The sequence below is a fragment of the Sus scrofa genome, chromosome 1 (genome assembly GCF_000003025.6).
Source record: "Sus scrofa isolate TJ Tabasco breed Duroc chromosome 1, Sscrofa11.1, whole genome shotgun sequence".
Lineage (NCBI taxonomy): Eukaryota > Metazoa > Chordata > Mammalia > Artiodactyla > Suidae > Sus > Sus scrofa.
In genome coordinates, this window is record NC_010443.5 from 226,412,678 (window position 1) to 226,433,129 (window position 20,452).

Below are 20,452 nucleotides of genomic sequence, written 5' to 3' on the forward strand. Positions count from 1 at the left end.
CATTATAAAACCAAATATATAGCAAAATTCCTCTAAATTTATGCTACTGGTAACCATAAAAAACAATAAATGACTATATGTTTCTTTTAGGAAGTTATATTTTACAAAAGGTGCATAAACTTTTTTCTTCATTTCATAGGAGTGTTACTGTGCAGAAAACTTCCAGTGTTTCCATTATCAAAGTTAGGAACACAAATATGAATAGAAGAAAAGTTTTGTGTAATTATATTTTCCCTTTTCGCCTAATAAATAAATGTGGTTTTAGAAAGCTGATCTACATTTGTCGAGATCCATTTGCAATAATACCAACCAATTAATTAGTTAGTACCTAATGAATTAGTTCAATGCATACTTATAGTAAATTGGCATTTATTCAGATATTTAGATTAGATGATTATCCTACTTCAGGATATGTTGATTTCATTAACAATAGTCTTATAATTAGAATTTAGAATATGTTGTAAAAACTGATAATCTCATTTTCATTGATTTTTCCTAACTTGATATATATAAATATATATAATAACCCAAGATAACAGGAGAAAAAGAGGAAAAAGAACAAACCACTGAAATAGTTCAGTATAAACTGAACTATCACTCTATGAGAGAGTTCATATTTGTGCATACTTTAATGGAAACATCTTATACAATTTTGTAGGCTTTCATTAAGAGTGAAAATGAATCACCATCAGGCTGCCAGAACAAATTTCCTTTTCTTGCTTCAAGTCGGGAATTTCTTAAGGTATCTGTACTGTGATAGCTGCTACTCCATTAATCCTTTCATTTTATAGTTCTGGTTTATTGTTCAAATTCTCTAGAATGTCAACAATCTGTTAGTATCAAAGTTTACATATAACTTATTCTATAAAAAGAATTAATGCATATAGGCATTCCCCTAATGACAACATTTTCTTTGAATGTCATACTGATCATATTTCATTAACTTTGTTTGAAATTTGGACAGTCTGAAGTTTTATTTCTTTTATATTTCTTATTTATATCAACAAGCTGCATGCAAGCACAAAACTTTTATTTTGAAGGCAAGAAAAATGCTGGTGAAATAGAGAATTATCTGGTACAGTATAACATTAAAATGTACAAATACACATTCTCAATTGTCATGAGAATTCTAGAAGTTTGGCAGCCTAGAAAATATTACCCCAATTTTACAGAAGTTCAAATTCAAGGAAATTAAATATGTCCCCAAGATCACATAGTAATTAGTGATGAAGCTGAGACTTAGCCAAAGGAGGTTTTTTGCTTACTTTTGTTTTAAAGTTTATGGTTTTTCATTTCACAACTTGTTTAACTAAAAAGCATGCCAATCATTGGTATCCGGATTGAGCTGGACAGTACTGCATATTTGAAAATCTCTTGCATCTACTCCCCCAGAAAAAACAGTACAAACTGAAGAGGTTAAAAAAAAAAATCCTTCCTTCCGTTTCTTTTCCTCTGTGCTGTCAGCTCTGAGTTGGTTTAGTGAGTAGTTTTGCAAGGCTTGTTTCACTTTGTTTTGGGTAGGGCTGAGCCCTGTATTTCAAACAAAAGGCAGCCAGTTACTAACTTCTGGTTGCTAGGTGTGGTCTCCTTCCAAACTCTATAAAATGAGAAGCCCAAGGCTCCACTTCTAGTGTGAAACATTCAGAGGAGACTCTTTAGTTCTTTGGAAGAAGGCAGGGGAAAAAGAAAATGTAAGTATTGGTTTTCCTTTTAGTTAGTTTTGGCTGTTTTGAAAACTTTTCTCATCACAACATTTAATGTTATTTCTGTGGAATTTATGGCTAGCTGCATTTACATGTTTGATAAAACTCTCTGTAAAATTTCATTGGCTATTTATATTTGGGAATCTTAAGATGAAACATTTTGTTCTCAGTTAAGAAATATAATTTTTAAAATAAGGAGAGTTTGTTTCCTAAACTGGCTTATTGTACCGTTGATAAGGAAGGTATCATGGAAAAGAAGGAAAGAATGTGTTTTTTCCCCCACAAGTTATGACTTTCCAAGAGCTGTGTGTGCTTTATATGGAAATCAATATGGATGGTGGGAGTTTGGGGGGAGCCAGGCTGGAAGAACCCAGAGTGGGGGTTTCAGGAAATATTTCAAAATAGCTGGACTTAAATAATGTTAAAAAAAAAAAAGAAGAAGAAGAAGAAGAAGAAAGAGAATATTCAGATCTCATAGTGGCAATCTTGCCCTTGTAATTAAAATTTGAAATTAATGTTATGTTCACTCAGGCAGTATAAATAAATAAGAGGATCTGTTTATTAATTATTTCCTTTAGAGAGGGTGTGGCCATATTCTTTTTCCTGTAATCTCTGTGTCATAGACAGGCTTTTCAAGTGCTGATTTGAAAACCTAAGGGAAAGGAAGTATTTCCTGGGTGGTGTCCGAAAGTTATCCCTTGGGAATGCCATAGGACCTTCTAAAAATTACTCTACTTAGAAGCATTTTGAGATTGTTGAATGAGCTCATGGCCATAAAGTTCCTTAGAAAAGTACAGTTTATCTAAAGTAGGGTTTTCACTAGTGTCAGGTATACTTGCAAAAGTGAGAGATTTTGAATCTTAACCACATATCTTGCTATTGCTTATTACAAACGTTCCTTTAAGAATTTTTTTCTTAGCTTATGCTGCATGTTAAATGATGGGATATCAGATGTTTAGTGCTGGTTAATCAAAAAAGGTGTGCTTTTTCTTGCCCCGTTTGTGACTAAATTTATATATGGTCTTAAAAAAAGTAATATTCTCCTTGGCCTGCAGAATGCATTTAGGTAGGCACATTGCAAAATGACTCAAATGGGATAAAATGCTGATTTCATAATTCTGAAATGGACTCTTCTCCAGAAGTTATGTTGCCAGCCTAGCCCCAGGCTCAACCACATGTGACAGACATACGTTTGATTAATGTTGACAAAATCATTAATGATATTATTAAGAAACCTGTCAGAGTTTCATGCTTATTAACTATTTTTTCAATCAAAACATCTTCAAAAATTAATTTATACTGATGTTAGCTACTGAGCTGGTTCTTAATCCTCTCTAGATGCATTAATTTATAACATATTCAAAATCAGTACGAAACCAATGACCTATTATTTTTCAGTAATAAGCCAAAAGCCATTTTTTTTGAGTAAATGATTTCCTCTTTACTTAAAACTGGAGATATTTTTATCAAAAAGTCAGAACAGATACAAATTATACCTTCATTCATTATGCTAATTTTCTTTACCTCTGTCTACTTGAGGTGAGATTTAACATGGGAACTTCAGAGCTATAATGAATCTTAGCTACTGTGTATCCTAACACCCTTATTTTTTATAAATGGAGGCCCTCTGGAGAATTGAAATATTTTCTTGAGGTCAAATAGCCAGTTGAAGAGAATCAAACTAGAACTCAGAACTCCTCAACTCTTATTTTTACATACTATAGTTGCAGGTAGAAACCATTTGTTAAATTGATATTGTTATATTTCCTAAATAACTAGTACTGATATACTATTTATTCATCTAATAATGCTTATTTGCATACTAAATACCAGGCATTCTGCCAGGGATTGGAGTTCATAATGAGTAGTAGATTAGCTCCTGTGGAATGCTGCTATAGATATAAATAAGTAAATAGAAAACCATCATACAGAACACTAGGGGCAAATATAGGAGTAAAGGCAGGATGCTTTGGGAGAGCACAGTCACTCACCCCAGTGCTTAACCAAGGAAAGCCTCCTGGAGGATGCGATAAGATAAGATCTAGGCTGAATCCTCACCTAGAAGTATCGTTTACCAGAAACATCGTTTACGCAGAAGTCTTTGGGTGTGGAAGATGAAACAGCGTTCCAGGCAAAGGGAACACCTTATCCAAAGGCCTAGAAGCAAAACATTCATTAGACTACCTTCCATAAAGTGGTTCTTCGTAAGTGATACCATTGCACAGTCTAATTGCCTTTTCTCATATGAGAGGGTGTGGGAAAGACTTGTGAAATATATATTAGAGAAAAGAATTATGCAGAAGCCAAAGCATTGAAAATAAACTCCCTAGGGCTGGGCGAAACCTGCCAGAGTCTCCATGGATTAACTGTGAATGGATTGAATTCTTCAGCATGAGCTAGTAAAAATAACACTGATTTTATCACTGCCTTTTTGGTTACTAGTTTAAAAGGATACACAACATTTTGGAATCAGGAGGCATGAATTTATGTATATGCCTTGATGCTTGCAACTAGTATCTAGAAAATGCCAGAAAGAATTACCCTTTGTTTTCTCAGGTAGAAAATGGGAAAAATAATGCTGTCCTTGGTAAGGAACTTTCTACTTCTGTCATTGTAGAGCTCAGCTCTTTCTTGCTTGTTATCAGGAAGACATGATGGACCACAAAACTTGGTTTCCTCTGTCAGAAATTCTGGATGTGGTTTTCAAAAAGGTTTTTTTGTAATCATTTCAAACATTCAGAAAAGTTGCAAGAATATTGCACAGAATTGCCAAACACTTGTTACCCAGATTCCCCAAGTGTTAACATTTCACCACATTTGCTTTATCATGAATTCTTCCCTTTCTCCCTTCACCTTTGCTAATAGTTATTTGAGAGAACACTGTAGATATGATGTCCCGATATCTCCAAATACTTCTGTCTCTATGAATTAAAATATAAGGACATGGCCATCGCGCAAAATAAGCCTTAGTTTTCTCAAATTGTCTGGTTGGCAGAATTGGTAATGTACTGTTTCTGGAATACCTTTCTTTTACATTTAGTAAGCATGGCTCCATCTTTGTCGAGCATCTTAAACATATTTTTATGCAGATTTACCTTCTTCAATTTCTTGCTAAATGAGAGGAAGAGAGCGAGCTCTCTTATGACATATAAATACACACAGAAACGTTAATTTCTAGAAAGTTACACACTTTTTCACAGATAAATGAGGTTTGTAGGCAGTGCATGTTCACAGATTATTAATTAGAATAACTAACTCTGGAATATAAATAATTTCCATAAAAGTCAGTCTGTATATCAAAGGCCAATTTTGTCTTCAAATTAGATGATGTTAAGGACTGAGATAAACTTGGTTTCAGAACTCATTGGTAGCTAGATTAAATATATATCAAGCCAAGGAAAATTGATAAAATAAGCTCTTAAATACCTAGTACATATCCTAAACATTGCAATTAAAAAGAGAGACAGAAAAAAGAAAACTTTCAGTAAATTCTCAGGGTTATTAAAAAAATTTTTTTTACTGTACAGTTATAATTTCTAGAGATTATTCTATGAATAGTAAAAATATCTGAACAGTATTTATACAACATGTAACAATCTACAAAGCATGTTTGCATGCATTTTGTTGAGAACTCTTCACACTATTGAATGGGTTTTATCAAATATAAAATGTGGGTTTTCCTGCAGAGGTGAGGTACTGAACAGATGAAATGGTTTAGTAATACAATTTGAGCAAAGTATTTTTGCTGTGGCATTTGTAAGGTGTGCTGCAACTCAAAAGTTCTGTAATACATGCAGTTGCATTTGAGCACTTATCTGGCATTACATGATAAAATGTTTCCTTTAGGGCAATTTTTTTATAAACTGCCACAATCCTTGTCTCTTTAAGCTTTGCTGAGAGTTACTTGGTTGAATTGAGATTCTTTTTTCCCCAATTACTTTCCTGAGGCAAGTTCTATTCAGGTTGCTTTTCTTTTCCAGACCATATTGCAGATCATACTTTCAGGCCATCCTACATTTTTGCTTCAGATAAAAATGTAGAAACAGAAAGACAGGTCACAAAACTGTCTCCCATTTAGATACCCTTGTATCAAATTATTTAACTCCTTTATTTTCGTTATTTTGTGTTATGTAATTAATAAACTAATATAATTTTCCTAGGCTTTCTCAAGTTGTTTTTTAAGAAATGAATGTGTTATATAATCATTTTCTAAAAGTGAAAAAAATTATGTAGTAAAGTTTTCAGAAAATTTGTTTTGAAGTTGTGAGGCTCATTTTTAAATTTGTATTTGACACTAGCTTTAACTCTTCTTTGATCTCTTTTGAAGATTTTCTTTTCTAATTCAGAAGAGCAGAAATATTGTAACACATTTATCTGTAACTGAAGGAAAAATACTTTGCTAAGAGACCAATCACATCACTCATTTTGAAAATTCTACTTTATAAAGGGCATGGATGAGATGGTAAAAATGGAAATTTTAAATAGCTGAAACCCTGCCAGAAATAGCAAGAAGTTTTGGATGTGCCAATTAAGCAATAGGGAAATGAAACTCCATGTGCCAACAGAAATTGCACCAGATTATACTGTAATAGGAACTAAAAACTTGTGCAAAATTGCGTGCTATGCCTTTACCTCAGGAAATAACTTTAAATTTATCAGTTGCTGGGGGGAGGAGATTAAATGAGTGCACAATATATTGGTTCTTCTCAGAGATGACAGAACAGTAATTTGAACAATCCCCATGATAACTAAGTGGAGATGGTTTCTGTTTTGGATATTATTTCCCTCATGTGTTTAATCTTATTATTTGGAACTACAGCTATTTTTCAGCAGGTGTGGATTGAAATACATTGTCTGAACATGCTGTTAAGGAATCAGGTTATGGGTTTTTCTCCTTGTGAGCCACTTAAGTTCATATCAAGAATTTAAAACTGCTAAGATTATCCTTCCAATCTCCTTCAGATATTCTCCTGATAGCACTCTCCAGAGAAGTAAACAAAAGGGTATGCAGAGATAAATCAGCACAGACCTAGAGCCTGGGCTCCTAAAAACTCATCCCTAGACAAAATTGATCATTAGTGGGTTCTTTTGTAGATAAAAAGAGAACATATTAATTTTTTTAAACATACTTCAGGTTCTAAAAATATAGGTGGTTTATTAAATTAAAATATTGCTGAACCATGATAGCAATTCAAGCAATTTTCTTTAAGATAAAGTTTTCCAAAAGAGAGCATGCATGGTGCAATTTCACTCTAGTGAAGCCAATTAGAGCAAAGAACCTGGTGTAGAATAATCCTTTTCCTTTTTTTTTTTTTTTTTAATTTGTGTGTGTGTGTGTTTTGGGTAAAAAAAACAAAACAAAACAAAAAAACAACCACATGCAGGACTAGTATGTACACGGCTCATATAGGAAGAGATGTGAGTGTAACAATTATTCCAGGTGCTAAAATAATTTTTTACCAAGGAATGGAAAAGAAAACAGAATTATTCTCTAAGTTCCTTGAGAGAAGGGGTGTTTCAGTGTTCTTGTGCCCTCAGTCCTTAGAATACAGTGGGTGGTCTGTAAATTTAGAGTAACAAAGTGAATTGCCAGTTCTTTTCTTCAGCCTATGTGTTTACTTGCAGAAGTCATCTCATCCCAAATGTTTGACTGGATAATCAGAGAAAGAGCTAAGTTTCTGAGGCTATGAATTTCTGCTCAAGGGTGGTAAATTCTCTAAATAAACAAACAAACAAAAACCCCCTATATCTAGCATCTATGATGCTTCTAAGAATAATCCTGGAAAGTGAGGGTGTGGTTGCTCTATGTCTATGTAAGAAGGTGGGGTAATGTGTATGCATGGTGTGTTTGTGGTTTGTAAAAGCATTTACCTGTTTTCTTTCCAGATCCTTCAAAAATGGCAATGGTATCTGAATTCCTTAAACAGGCCTGGTTTATTGACAATGAAGAGCAAGAATACATTGTAAGTTAAGTGACAGTAAAATAATAGTTAAATATTAAAATAGAAACTCATATAAGTGAATGGACAGTCATTTATTTCTCTCTCATCCACAGAAAACTGTGAAAGGATCCAAAGGTGGTCCTGGGTCAGCAGTGAGCCCCTATCCTACCTTCAATCCATCCTCAGATGTTGAAGCCTTGCATAAAGCGATAACAGTGAAAGGTAATTATATCTCACCAAAACAGTCTCCCCTGGACTTTTCAGAATGGCCATTTGAATGGCTATTGGGAAATAGATATGTGCAGTGGAAAGAGCCTATTTCATTTTTGAAGATAAAAAGATTTCTTTGTCAACAAAGATATATTTCCTTTCTCAGCATTTAGAAAGTTTTGGTCAAATCAGTAGAATCTCTACTGCTATAACAGATATTCTCACCCCTCATTTCTGGCAGAGACTCAATTCTGAAGTCAACACCTCTGCTCACACAAAGGGTTTGAGGTAGGAACCAAACACTGCAATGCTGAAGACCAGGAATAATTTCCTCCCCTTCTTTCATTCAAGTGAATGGAATGTCCTCCAGAGTACTTCCATTTGATATGTAGTGTTGTATCCATATCCTAGGCTGATGTAATTTATGCTTCTAAGTTTTGCTAAGAACTTTATTTGAAGCATCTTATAATGAATCATTTTATGTCAGTTATTAAAGATGAAGAAAATTGATTTTAAAAGTCGAGGGCCCCTTTATTTCCAGGTGTGGATGAAGCAACCATCATTGAAATTCTAACTAAGAGAACCAATGCACAGCGTCAGCAGATCAAGGCAGCATATCTCCAGGAGAAAGGAAAGGTAGGTTGGATTGGTTAATTTAGAAAATTAATTCCCCCACTTTAATGTTTAAATACAGATTTCGAAGCACAGTTGTCTAGTTCTTTCAGTCTCTAGCCACGGTTTTTCCATTACAACTAAGACTGCGATTACAGTATTATCCCCTTGATTGCAATATAATCAATTCTAACAAATTTAATAGTTTTATACATTGTTTGTCATCTTGGTTTTCTGCACATGTGGTATTCTGTATTGGAGTCAACCTTTTTTTTTCACTTGAACATAATAGACATCAGTGTTACTATTGGCAATAAAGAATACGTTCTGATTGAAATGCGTCTTCTGTTAAAATTTAAACTGAGCTGTTTAATGTCTGAATGTCTACTTTAAAATAAGCTTTTCGGAGTTCCAGTTGTGGCTTAGTGGCTTAAGAACCTGACGTAGTGTCCATGAGGATGCAAGTTCTATCCCTGGCCTCACTCAGTGGGTTGAGGATCCTTAAGGATCGGCCTTGCTACAAGCTATGGAATAGGACTCAGATCTGGTGTGCTGTGGCTGTGAGGTAGGCTGGCAGCTGCAGCTCTGATTCAACCCCACCCCTAGCCTGGGAACTTCCATATGCCACATATGTGGCTGTAAAAAGAAAAAAAAAAGTAAGCCTTATATTTTTAGACCAAATATGGGTAATTTTTTAAAGGAGTACAATTAGAAAACTATATAATGTCAATGTCTGGTAATAGTGCTTATTTGAACAATGTAAACCTCAAAGATTGGAAAAGTTATTAATACATTCTTTTTAAAGTATTCTTACTATTGTTTCTGTTAATTCACCACCCTTGTTTTTTGAGCTCTGTGATTTCTTTCCTGTATAAAAGATTGAGAACCCTGAACTTTAAGAAGTTATGAGTAAATTCAGTAAATTCCATTCTAATCACTGTATATCTAAAAGATATACAGTGATATACAGCTATCCTTTTCTGTGTGAAGGGATGGAGCTCTAAATGATGATTGGGTTTAGGAATCAGTGGTAAAACTACCTAAAGATCAGGTAATATCACATTAGTGTATCACCTAGTGTGTTATTTACCCAAATTTTATGACACCTCCTTGTTATAGCCCCTGGATGAAGCTCTGAAGAAAGCCCTCACAGGTCACCTTGAGGAAGTTGCTTTGGCTTTGCTGAAAACTCCAGCTCAGTTTGATGCTGACGAACTCCGTGCTGCCATGAAGGTAAATCACCTGATTTAAGAAAAACTCTTTTCCTCAAGAGAATGTCCAGTCCATTGCACAGTCCAAGGAATGCCTCCTATTGTATTCTCAGCAACTAGTATGAGACTATCAATCAGTGGAAATAAAATGAATGAATGAATAAATAAATGTTGGTGTTAACAACTGTGTTATTTCTACTATCCTCATGATGTTACATACCTCAGTTTTTATAAATTTGGTTTTATAAATTTGGTTTTAAACTGATTTTAGTTTAGAGCAATATAATAAATATGCCTTATTACAATATTAAATATTGTGACTATTAACTAAATACTGAGAGAAATTTACTAAAAGTCAGATTTAAAGAAATTTTTTGGACAAAAACTAGCTGATACTCTTGAATGAAGATTTTTCTACATTCGTTTTTTTCTTTTTCAATTCAGGGCCTTGGAACTGATGAAGACACTCTGAATGAAATTTTGGCATCAAGAACTAACAGAGAAATCAGAGAAATTAACAGAGTGTATAAAGAAGGTAAGTTTGAATGTCCCACAGTCCAAGTGCCTTGGTTGGAACGGAAATCTGATACACTTTTCTTAAAATCGAGTATGGATGTTTATTATTGGAACTCCGGAAACAATGTATTAAAATATTTTTTAATTGTTTGTCACGTGTCTACCACACACGCCTACTGTTACTAGACAGCATTTAAGTTGCTGGGTTGCAGATAAGGGACACAATTGTCTCAGTCCTCATCAGCTTGCCCTTTAATAAGAAATATCCTTCTGGGGCAAACGGCCACATGTTATTGCAATAGAAAACTCAATTTAAAACACTGAATCTAAAGAATTTGCTAAAAACAGTTCTTCTTATTCTGAGATGTATTTCATTAAAAAGTCCTGTTTTTCATTTTGAAAAGATAGCAAAAAATATATTAAAATGTCCAAACATTTGTCCTTGAAAAGTTAAAGAGCTTGGTAATTATAATTCTCTGATGGAAACAACTTTACCATTATGAACATAAACGACTCATTCTCCATTTACAGTTAGATCCAGATGATGAAACACCAGCCATGGATTCATTTTATCTATTCAGTTTAACATGGTTAAATGATATACTCAATACTGTAAAGAGAGTGTCGGCGAGTGGGTCCTCGGCAGTGCTGGGTCTTTATGATTTTCCTTTTCTAGTTTCCAGAGCCCCCAGCTTTTTTCTTTTCCCCACACAATATGTAGCACCACAGAGGCTCTTTCTGCTTGATTTTCATACCAAGCACAGAGAATACAATAGCCCTTGTGCACTGTTTTCAGAGCAATCTAATAAAGAAATCAGAATAAGGAAGCTTTTAACCCCATTCTGCAGTTCTTATCTCATTGTCAGTGTTTATCTTAGATCCATTTATCAGTGATAATCATCATTAGGGGCATTATTGTTAGTCTTTTATTTGATAAAACATAATTTATAAAGATAAATATCCATATTTATCCTTTATTCCCAAGGTAGAGTTCAGTGGTAGCTTATTAAATTTTTCTGTCTTCCAGCCAATTTTAAACTCAGTTTTTTTGCTAATACATCATCACTTTGTAAGTTAAGTGTTTATCAAAGAAAACATTTAAATCTGTATCTAATATAGATGTGTATACATAAGCATTCATAATTTAACTCTATTACATATAAGATATTTATCATATGTAAAGTAAATAAATAGTCTGTGTTCAAGCAGGTACTTCTGGTTTATCCTTTTAAATAAATGTCCTATTCATCCCATTGATTAAATTTTGGTCTGTTTTATTTCCTAATTAGTTATTTAATAATGTATACCTCCCCAATTTCTTCTTGTTAGCAAAAGCTTTAGGACTGTAGGTCTTCATTCACAGTATTATCTAAATTATTTCAATTGCCTTATAAGAAATAAATTTGATAGTTAAAAAATTTCTTTGCTCTGATTTCTCTATTTTTATTAAAAAATGATAATAGTTTAAATGTTGTTCCATAAGTTATTGAACTTTTGGCATTGCAAATTGTGAGCCAATACAGAGATGTCAGATATTATTTTTATCACTAATTAACTGCAAAATATACTTTTCTTACTTCTCAGAACTGAAGAGAGATCTGGCTAAAGACATTACCTCAGACACATCTGGAGATTATCAGAAGGCTTTGCTTTCTCTTGCTAAGGTATAACTCAAATAGTTCAGGAAATGCTTCTTTTTTTTTGAAAAGTAAAATCTTAGATTTCATTTATCCCTAGAAATGAGCAATTCACTCTTTTCTTGCAAGGAATATTACTCATGTTATTTTAAAGGGATTGAGTAAATCATGTGAAACCATGCTATGAAACTACTCACAAGAGAATGGGATATTTTCCAGGGTGACCGATCTGAGGACCTTGCTATAAATGATGACTTGGCTGATACAGATGCAAGGGTAAGTAAATGCCCACAGATGCTCCTAGAATCCACCTTCCTACTTCAAATAAAGCCTGAGAAAGAAAAGTGAAAGAAAGAAGCACATGTAATATTCTTTTAGCAGTGAACCCTGGAATGATTTATAGTTATACGTTTATATTGTACAAATATTATGGTGATAATATCAAAATTATAAAAATATAATATTTATGTACTTTCAAGTATATTGTCACATATAGTTTCAGCAAGGTTGCTTGTTATTACACACCAATCCATTGGAAATATTAGAAAAATTATGCCATTTTAGGGCCTGAAATTTTTGTTTAAAAAAATAAAGATAGCTATTGTGTCCATATGCTTTCCTCATAGGATAGAATTCTCTACAAATTCATCATTGTGAGTTAGTAAGAATAGAAACTTACTTGACTACCTCCATTCACTTCACTGTACTAATACATTAGCCTGCACATTATAGGCATTCATTAACTTTTATTGAATAAATGCACATATATCAGATGTTTGTTCGAAAAGTCCAGAATACCTTATGTTGCTTGAAAGTTTGACCATTTTAATAGAAATTGTGTAATCATATCAAAGAAGAAAAGTTAGTATTTAAATAATTTCCCATAGTAATAAATTACTCTTATTTGCTTATGGCATTTCTGAATGTGCTTTCCATTTTAAGACTCTCAGGGCTCTTAGATATATCTTTATGGTGGCTACATGGGTTAGTGTGTCCCAGGAGGAGGATGGTAATTAAGATTTCAAAGTTAACAGAGAATGCTTGTGGCAATACGCAAGGATCATCCTTTATATTTACAAAAAAGGGAAATCTATAGTTTAATAATATTAAGCTATTTAAGATTACAAAGCACATTAAGTTGTAGAGTCAGAATTGAATCTGGAAATTCTAACGTCAAAATTCAAGATCTAGGTAATGGTTGAATTATTGATCTTTTAGTACCATTTACTGGTAATTATTTTGAATAATTAAAAATTTAAAAAAAGAAAGTCCCTTAGAGTTGTCATGATAGGTATAATCTTAAAACAATTAAATTCCACAAATATTTATTCTGCAAACACATAACTAGTCTCTAGTGTTTGCAAGGCAAACTTTGAAATACTATGGAAGATACTTGACAAAATAAGGTCCCCATCTCTAAGGAACTTGTAATCTTGGCATTGCCTACTCTGTATTGACACAAAACAGTTGCCTCAAAAATCTTTGAAGAGATCTAACATTCTTGTGCATATATCAAGTCAGCAGATAGTCATGCGTATTTTTGTGTTTTTTGATAGGCTTTATATGAAGCAGGAGAACGAAGAAAAGGGACAGATTTGAATGTGTTCATTACCATTCTTACTACCAGAAGCTATCCTCATCTTCGCAGAGGTAATAAGAAAACAAATGTTTCCTGGGACTTGTTTATAGAAGATGCAGTTATTTTAGGACAAATAAGAGAAAAGGAAGAGAGAAATTTTAATCAGTGTCACTCCTATACCAAATGAATGCAGTGCTCCTGAATCCTTATTGCTGTTTGTGTATTTGTCCAGCATTGTCCAGCCACTATTTTATGCTAGTTAAAACTCATTTGGTGACTTTGACATATAGAACACTACTCTTACTATTTCTATTCCCCAGAATATTTGGAATAGATATTACAAAATATACACATAGAACAAATGAAATTACAGTAAAGAAAACCAAAAAAACCTCAGGACTAAGTGAAGGAAAGATATATAGATGTTCTAGTAGCAAAAAACAAAAAAAGTGTTCTTGCCTTTGATCACAAGATTTAGCTCAGATTCTTCTGGAAGCCAGAGCAAAGGGAAGTTTGCTTACCTAAAGTTTATTATCTTATAATAGCACTCTGATTTCTAATGTTAGAATTGAGAAATTTATTACACAGATCTTTATATGAGGGAAGATCCATTTGCTGTGGCACTTAGTTCTGATGCTGTTTTACGGCTGTCAATCACATGCCACTTTCATAAATGTCAACATTTGCAAGAATTTCATGAAAATATATAGAGGCACCAAAATAGCCATGTGAGTTACTTTCTGAGGAGAAGATGAAGTATCCAAAACACGCTTATTTGAATAAGTAGCTTTAAAATGTGTTTTCTGAAGTTTAGTCCTCCTAAGGAATGCTTTGACTCAGTTGCCCTGATATTGCTAAAGTTTGCTAAAGAATAGGGTGTTTTGTACATCTCTGAATTTAAATTTAATATTTAGTGTTTCAGAAGTATTCCAAGTACAGCAAGCATGACATGAACAAAGTTCTGGACCTGGAGTTGAAAGGTGACATCGAGAATTGCCTTACAGTTGTTGGTATGTAGTCCTGGAGAGGGAAGGGTATTCTAACTTGAAATTACATCATCAGCTGTCTCATAATTTACAAAGAAATATAACAAAATGAAACAAAAACTCAGATGTAATTTATCTGTGTTTCAAATAGAGGCAACAGGTAAGATAATGGCAATAAATGTTCAGCTGAAGTTATACGATGATCTTCCTAGTAATAACAGATATTATTTCCTTTTTCAAAAAGATGTGCATGTGAATAGTATTTACTGAGCACCTGCTTATACCCTGCAATACGCCAGGCTGGGGTTGGCACAGAGGAAAGTCAAAGAGGTTATTAAGAGCATGGGATTTGGAATTAGATAAGTACAGATCCACATTCTAGTCTGGCACTTGCTAATTGAGTAATCTTGGGCAAGTCCAGGTTTGATTCAGTAGGTCTCTGGTGCCTTCTGAAAAGTCTTCAGAAGAAAAAGATTTTAAAGGTTTCCCATTTTATTCAGATGACCAGTCACAGTTTGGGAACCTGCATTCTAAAGCAGTGCTTCTCAAACATTCATGTGCATATGAATCCCTTGGGAATCTTGTTAAAATGCAGATTCTGACTCAGTAGTTTTGGAGTAGGCTCTGGGATTCTGCATTTCTAACAAGCTCTAAGTTGATGCTACTTCTTAAGGTTTGAGTATCAAGGTAGAGGATCTTAACATCTGCTGGTGTTTTATATGGCAGCTACTTTATGTTTTAAGCTGTTCTATTCCACTTAAAATATTATTTCTTACTACAAGATGAAAGAAGTATTTCTCGAGCACCTACTGGTTTCCCTGTTTCCAGGAAGAGTATATTCAGGGCAGTATGAGTTGTTGCACTTGCTACTGGGTAGATTTAAAATAATAGGATATAAGCGATGTTGTCAGGAGACAGAATATTCAAAATCACCATCTACAGAAGAGCTTCTTATAAGCCAAATATCCCATATTAGGATGGGAGGTGAGAAACAGGAATGGAGAATGGAATCCTACTTACAAAACTCTTTATTTCCTGTTTCTTTCAAATGCATCTTTCTTCTTTTGTGGTAAATATGTCAACTAAAATATGCCTCCCTTTTAGTGAAGTGTGCTACAAGCAAACCAATGTTCTTTGCTGAGAAGCTTCATCAGGCCATGAAGGTAATGTTGGCTAAAAAGACATGCACAAGTTAAATGAGAGTTAAGTTTTATTTGGGACAAAATGGGGACCATAGCCCGGGAAGCAGCATTTCAGAGAGCTCTAAGATACTGCGCCAAAGAGGCAGGGGGAAATGTTGGTATATATGTGGTTTTGATGAAGGAAGAGATACATGCAACCAAACATACATTTTGCAGAAATTTGCTACTAGTCTTGTGAAGGTTACTGCTTGTCACGAGAAGCAGACCTCATCCCGAAGGATTTTAGTGCTTTTTTTAGATATGAGGAGATGTAAGAATTGGGCTTATAAAATCTCCTCCTAAAAATATCTACTTATCTGAAGACCTGCTCTACCAGTTTTCCCAAAGCACAGAGTGCCTCACTCCTGATCTCCACCCTGAGCTCTTTCAGTGGGTGTTGAGGGTCGGCAGCTACAGTGGCTCACGATTCATTCTGTATAGAGGCAGATGGCAAGTGCCAATCTCCAGTTCATAGGAACCTATATGTATGATTTGATTGGGGGAAAATACTGTGTGTGGAGAGAAGAACAGAAAACCTCATATTGTTTGAAAATTACACTCATTTTAATGTATTTCCATTAAAAAAGATTTCTTTTCCATCCGATGCAAGAGGTAATATACTTATTACAGGAAAATTCTGTTAGCTTTATTATATTCTTTTATAAGTAAAATAGTAAGATGAGTTTGTAGGTAGTTTGTGGATTACTCATGATTTGCATAAAACCTGAGTCATCAGAGGACAGGGAGTATACTTGTTCTTCTAATGTATGACTTTAGTAATCTACTTCTGTTAAGGTTTGAAATTTTACAATCTCCCCCTTTCTAAGCTTCATTATCTTTTGTATTATTCTGTCTTCCATGATATTGCTTAGTATGTCATTCTAAGATTTTTAAATGTTATTCTAAGATCACTGAAGTGAAAAGTGTTAAGATGTATTTGAAATACTTTAACCACTTCACTGTAGTTAATTATCTAGCATGCATTCTGTTGTATAGGATGTTACCTGTATACTTGCATTGTGAAAAGTTATGAAGTTGTCTTTTTTTCCCTTTGCAACTCCAAAATAAAGAAGTCTTCAGAGAGAGATCTAACCATTCAATTAGTAGGAAAGAGTCCCTTTGAAGCGATAGGCATTGTGCCACTGGGAGTAGGCAGTACAATCCCTGACCCTATGCCTGTGCTAGCTACTGAGGTAGTTAGATGGGTAATGATGAATACCTAGTATTGTAAAAGAGCAGAAGAAGGATGTGTGCTCCAGACTTTGGAAATCAGTGTAGTCTTGCTGTCAGCTAAACTAAGACCTGATATTTGAATAGGAATTAGATGAGAGCAGGAGTGGAACAGATAAAGGAAGAAAGCAAGTCTGGTCCAGAAGGTAGGAGGATATCAGATATTAAATATAATTAGAGTGAGAGTGTGTGATGTGAGAAGTCGTAGCATTAGACGGCATTGGAAGCCCAGATAAAATGATTGGTTTTCATCATCAAAGCATCTGAAGGCCATTAAAGGCCATATAAATAGATGAATTAGGTGATAAGATTTGCAATTTAGAAAGTTCACTTTGGAGTTCCCTTCATGTCTCAGTGGAAACAAATTTGACTGGCATCCATGAGGATGCAGGTCTTGCTCAGTGGGTTAAGGAGCTGTGATGTAGGTTGCAGAAGAGGCTCAGATCTGGTGGTGCCGTGGTTGTGACGTAGGCCGGCAGCTACAGCTCTGATTTGACCCCTAGCCTGGGGACCTCCATATGCTGCAGGTACAGCCCTAAAAAGACAAAAAAAAAGTTCACTTTATTTGTAATTATTGAATAGTTTAGACAGAGGAAAGACTGGATGGTAGAAGACCATTTAAGAGGTTATGAAAGTTCTTACATACTGCTGATGTCACATTTGGGTTCATGTCATTTTATTACCACTTGTGTAAACTGTGTGTGCGTGTTTGTGTATTTTAAGGTGGAAATAGTTTCTCTATAAAAACTATATAGGTGAGCAAAAAAGCTGCATATTCAAACCTATGTCTTATTAAAAGGATGCTCTGTATGAGGGACACTTACTGTCATTTGTTTTGGAAAGGGTATTGGAACTCGTCATAAGACACTGATCAGGATTATGGTTTCCCGTTCTGAAATTGACATGAATGACATCAAAGCATGCTATCAGAAGTTGTATGGTATCTCCCTCTGCCAAGCCATCCTGGTATGTTGCTATTTTCAAAATGCTACCCCTACAAATGACAAATTCTTTTGAAACTTCTTCAAAAAGAAAAGCTGACTTATTATATCTGTAAATTTCGTAAGTAAGAGTAATTTGTTATATTAAGATATATAATTTAAAGTAAATTGAACTTTCAGTGATAAAATCTACTAGTGAGTTCTATACTGGAGTTTTCCAGTAGTCGTGGAAATAGTTTCCCTATGTAAATTTAGCAATCAAAATATTTTAGTAGAGAGATATAATGATTTATGATTTATGTTACAATGAATATTGGTCAGAGGATTAGAAACTTTAAAGTTTTTCCTAATTTTGTAGTATGTAAAATGTATAAAATGCATGTTCAACCTAAAAAGTAGAAAGAAAGACAGGTGTGGAGTTCCCGTTGTTGCGCAGCAGAAACAAATCCAACTAGGAACTATGAGGTTGCAGTTCATTCCCGAGCCTCGCTCAGTGGGTTAAGGATCCGGCATTGCCGTGAGTTGTAGTGTAGGTCTCAGATGTGGCTCAGATCTGGCATTGCTGTGGCTGTGGCGTAGGCCAGCAGCTATAGCTCCAATTAGACCCCTTGCCTGAGAACCTCCATATGCCATGGGTGTGGCCCTATAAAGCAAAAAAAAAAAAAAAAAAAAGCAAAAAGAAAAAAAAGAAAGTCAGGTGTGAAAGAATTTTGAATTTAATGAAAGATAGGTGACTATTTAAATTCAATTTGGCATTTATATTGGATAACATCTACCAAGAAAAGTGAGTATTTCATAGGCTGATAACTTTCTCTCTGACTGACTAATTCAGATACTCTTCAAGGTGTTATGAAATTATATTGTATTATACTTAACTCTGTGTAATATTTCATTCCTGGAAAATAATGGCTCTAATATACCTCATAATCAGTTGAGATTTGCATTCTGAATTTTGAAAGCTATTGCTTTTCATATAAAAATCTATTAACAAATACCAGTTATTTCTATATGAATTACACTATTCAATTGAATAAGTGATATTCTTAGGATCCTAGGTAATTGATGTACTGTGATATATGTTCTACAACTATTGTCTGCTAATACAATAATTACTCTACAGTTAAAAAATACCTTATTGATTATGGTCTCTGATAGCATTAAATATACTTTATTTTTTAATCAACAGGATGAAACCAAGGGAGATTATGAAAAAATTCTGGTTGCTCTATGTGGAGGAGACTAAACGTTCCTTTGATGATCTCAAGCTTTTTGATCAGCAGTCTTTTTAATCATATCTTTTCATTCCGTATCATAGACTTAAATAAGAAAATTTCTTCAGCAGGATTATAGTCTAGCTAACTCCTTTCTGAAAAATATAGCCTATAAATCATTTTTTGTATTACAACTTTATATAATAGAGATAAGTTTTTTAAAAAATATATTTACCCCAAACTATAGAACCCCATGAAGAGGTTGTTCTAGTAACATTGTCTGAGGAATATGTTTATGTCACAGAAAATAAAATGATTTTACAGGCCAATTGCTGTGTGATTGGTTCTTCTATTCGGATTTCCCTTTGTGTGTAATGCAGTTGTTTAATTTGATATCAAGGAACAGGAGCCTGAATTCTATATTATAATCATCTAATGGAATAATTTTACATATTAAATAAAACATTCACAGAATTAGAAAATGAAATTTTTACATTTTAGTGCCTGGGTACAGATCATTGCGAGAGTATCCCTGTATAATAACAGATCTATTGCATCAGCATTGTAATAATTGGATATTCTGTTGTATTCCATAAACCTGTGTAAAGATTAAATGACAACAGCAGTAAAAGTTGCTCACTTTTAAAAAAATGGTAGTTGCATGTTTAGTTTTCTAAGAAACTGTCAAACTCTTTCCAGAGTGGCTATACTATTTTACTTTCCCATCACAAATTTACCAGTAATCTAGTTTCTCCACAACCTCATCAGCTTTTGATATTGTCACTGTTTTGCATTTCAGCCTTGTTTATTTTTCATTGTCGAGTTTTGAAAATTCTTTATATAGTCTAGGTATTAGTCCTTTGTCAAATAGTGGTTTGCAAATATTTCTCTCACTCTATAGCTTATCTTTGTATCCTCCTAATAGATAAAGTCTTTCTCAGAGGAAACATTTCAAATTTTAATGAGGTCTAGTTCTTTGATTTTTCCCCTTGTTGATTTTCCTTTTGGTGTCACATCTGAAGACTCTTTACCTAAACTTAGGTCCTGATATTCAGCCACGGCACACCTCGTGGAAGATAGGAGATCCGAAGGATCCTCCCTGATTCTACATAGATTTATTAACATGTGTGTTCTATGCAATTTCAACTTCTTGTGGATGGCTCAAACTCTCAACACTTTCTTTTCTTATCCCTTGGACCCTGGAATTCCTGCTGGTGCTGGCCTTTGGGTGCTGCAGTATTCCACATTGGTTCCTTTAACCTGCTCACTCCTCTATAAATAGTCCCTTATTTAAAATTATCATCAAAACTCCTAGCTTGGTGTTCCCAGCCATTTCCTACTAGATTCTATTTGATACTGCTTTCCAAAAGTACTAAACTACTTATTTTATCAAAAACCACTTGAGAGGCTCCTGACTAAATTTCAGATACTAGATTTAGGTAAGTGGATACAGAGTTGAATAAGAGAGTATGTAGTAAGTGGAAGTATAAAGA

The 20,452-nt window shown here is 34.1% G+C and overlaps 1 protein-coding gene across 1 annotated transcript; it reads left to right on the forward strand.

The window, feature by feature from the left end:
- ANXA1 (annexin A1) lies at positions 1,523-19,286 on the forward strand. Its single transcript, NM_001163998.1, is given in 13 exon segments — positions 1,523-1,691; positions 7,590-7,666; positions 7,759-7,867; positions 8,397-8,491; positions 9,587-9,700; positions 10,123-10,213; positions 11,779-11,858; positions 12,051-12,107; positions 13,388-13,481; positions 14,325-14,420; positions 15,501-15,559; positions 17,651-17,773; positions 18,935-19,286. Coding segments are annotated over 12 exon segments (1,041 nt in total). The 5' UTR covers positions 1,523-1,691; positions 7,590-7,600; the 3' UTR covers positions 18,992-19,286.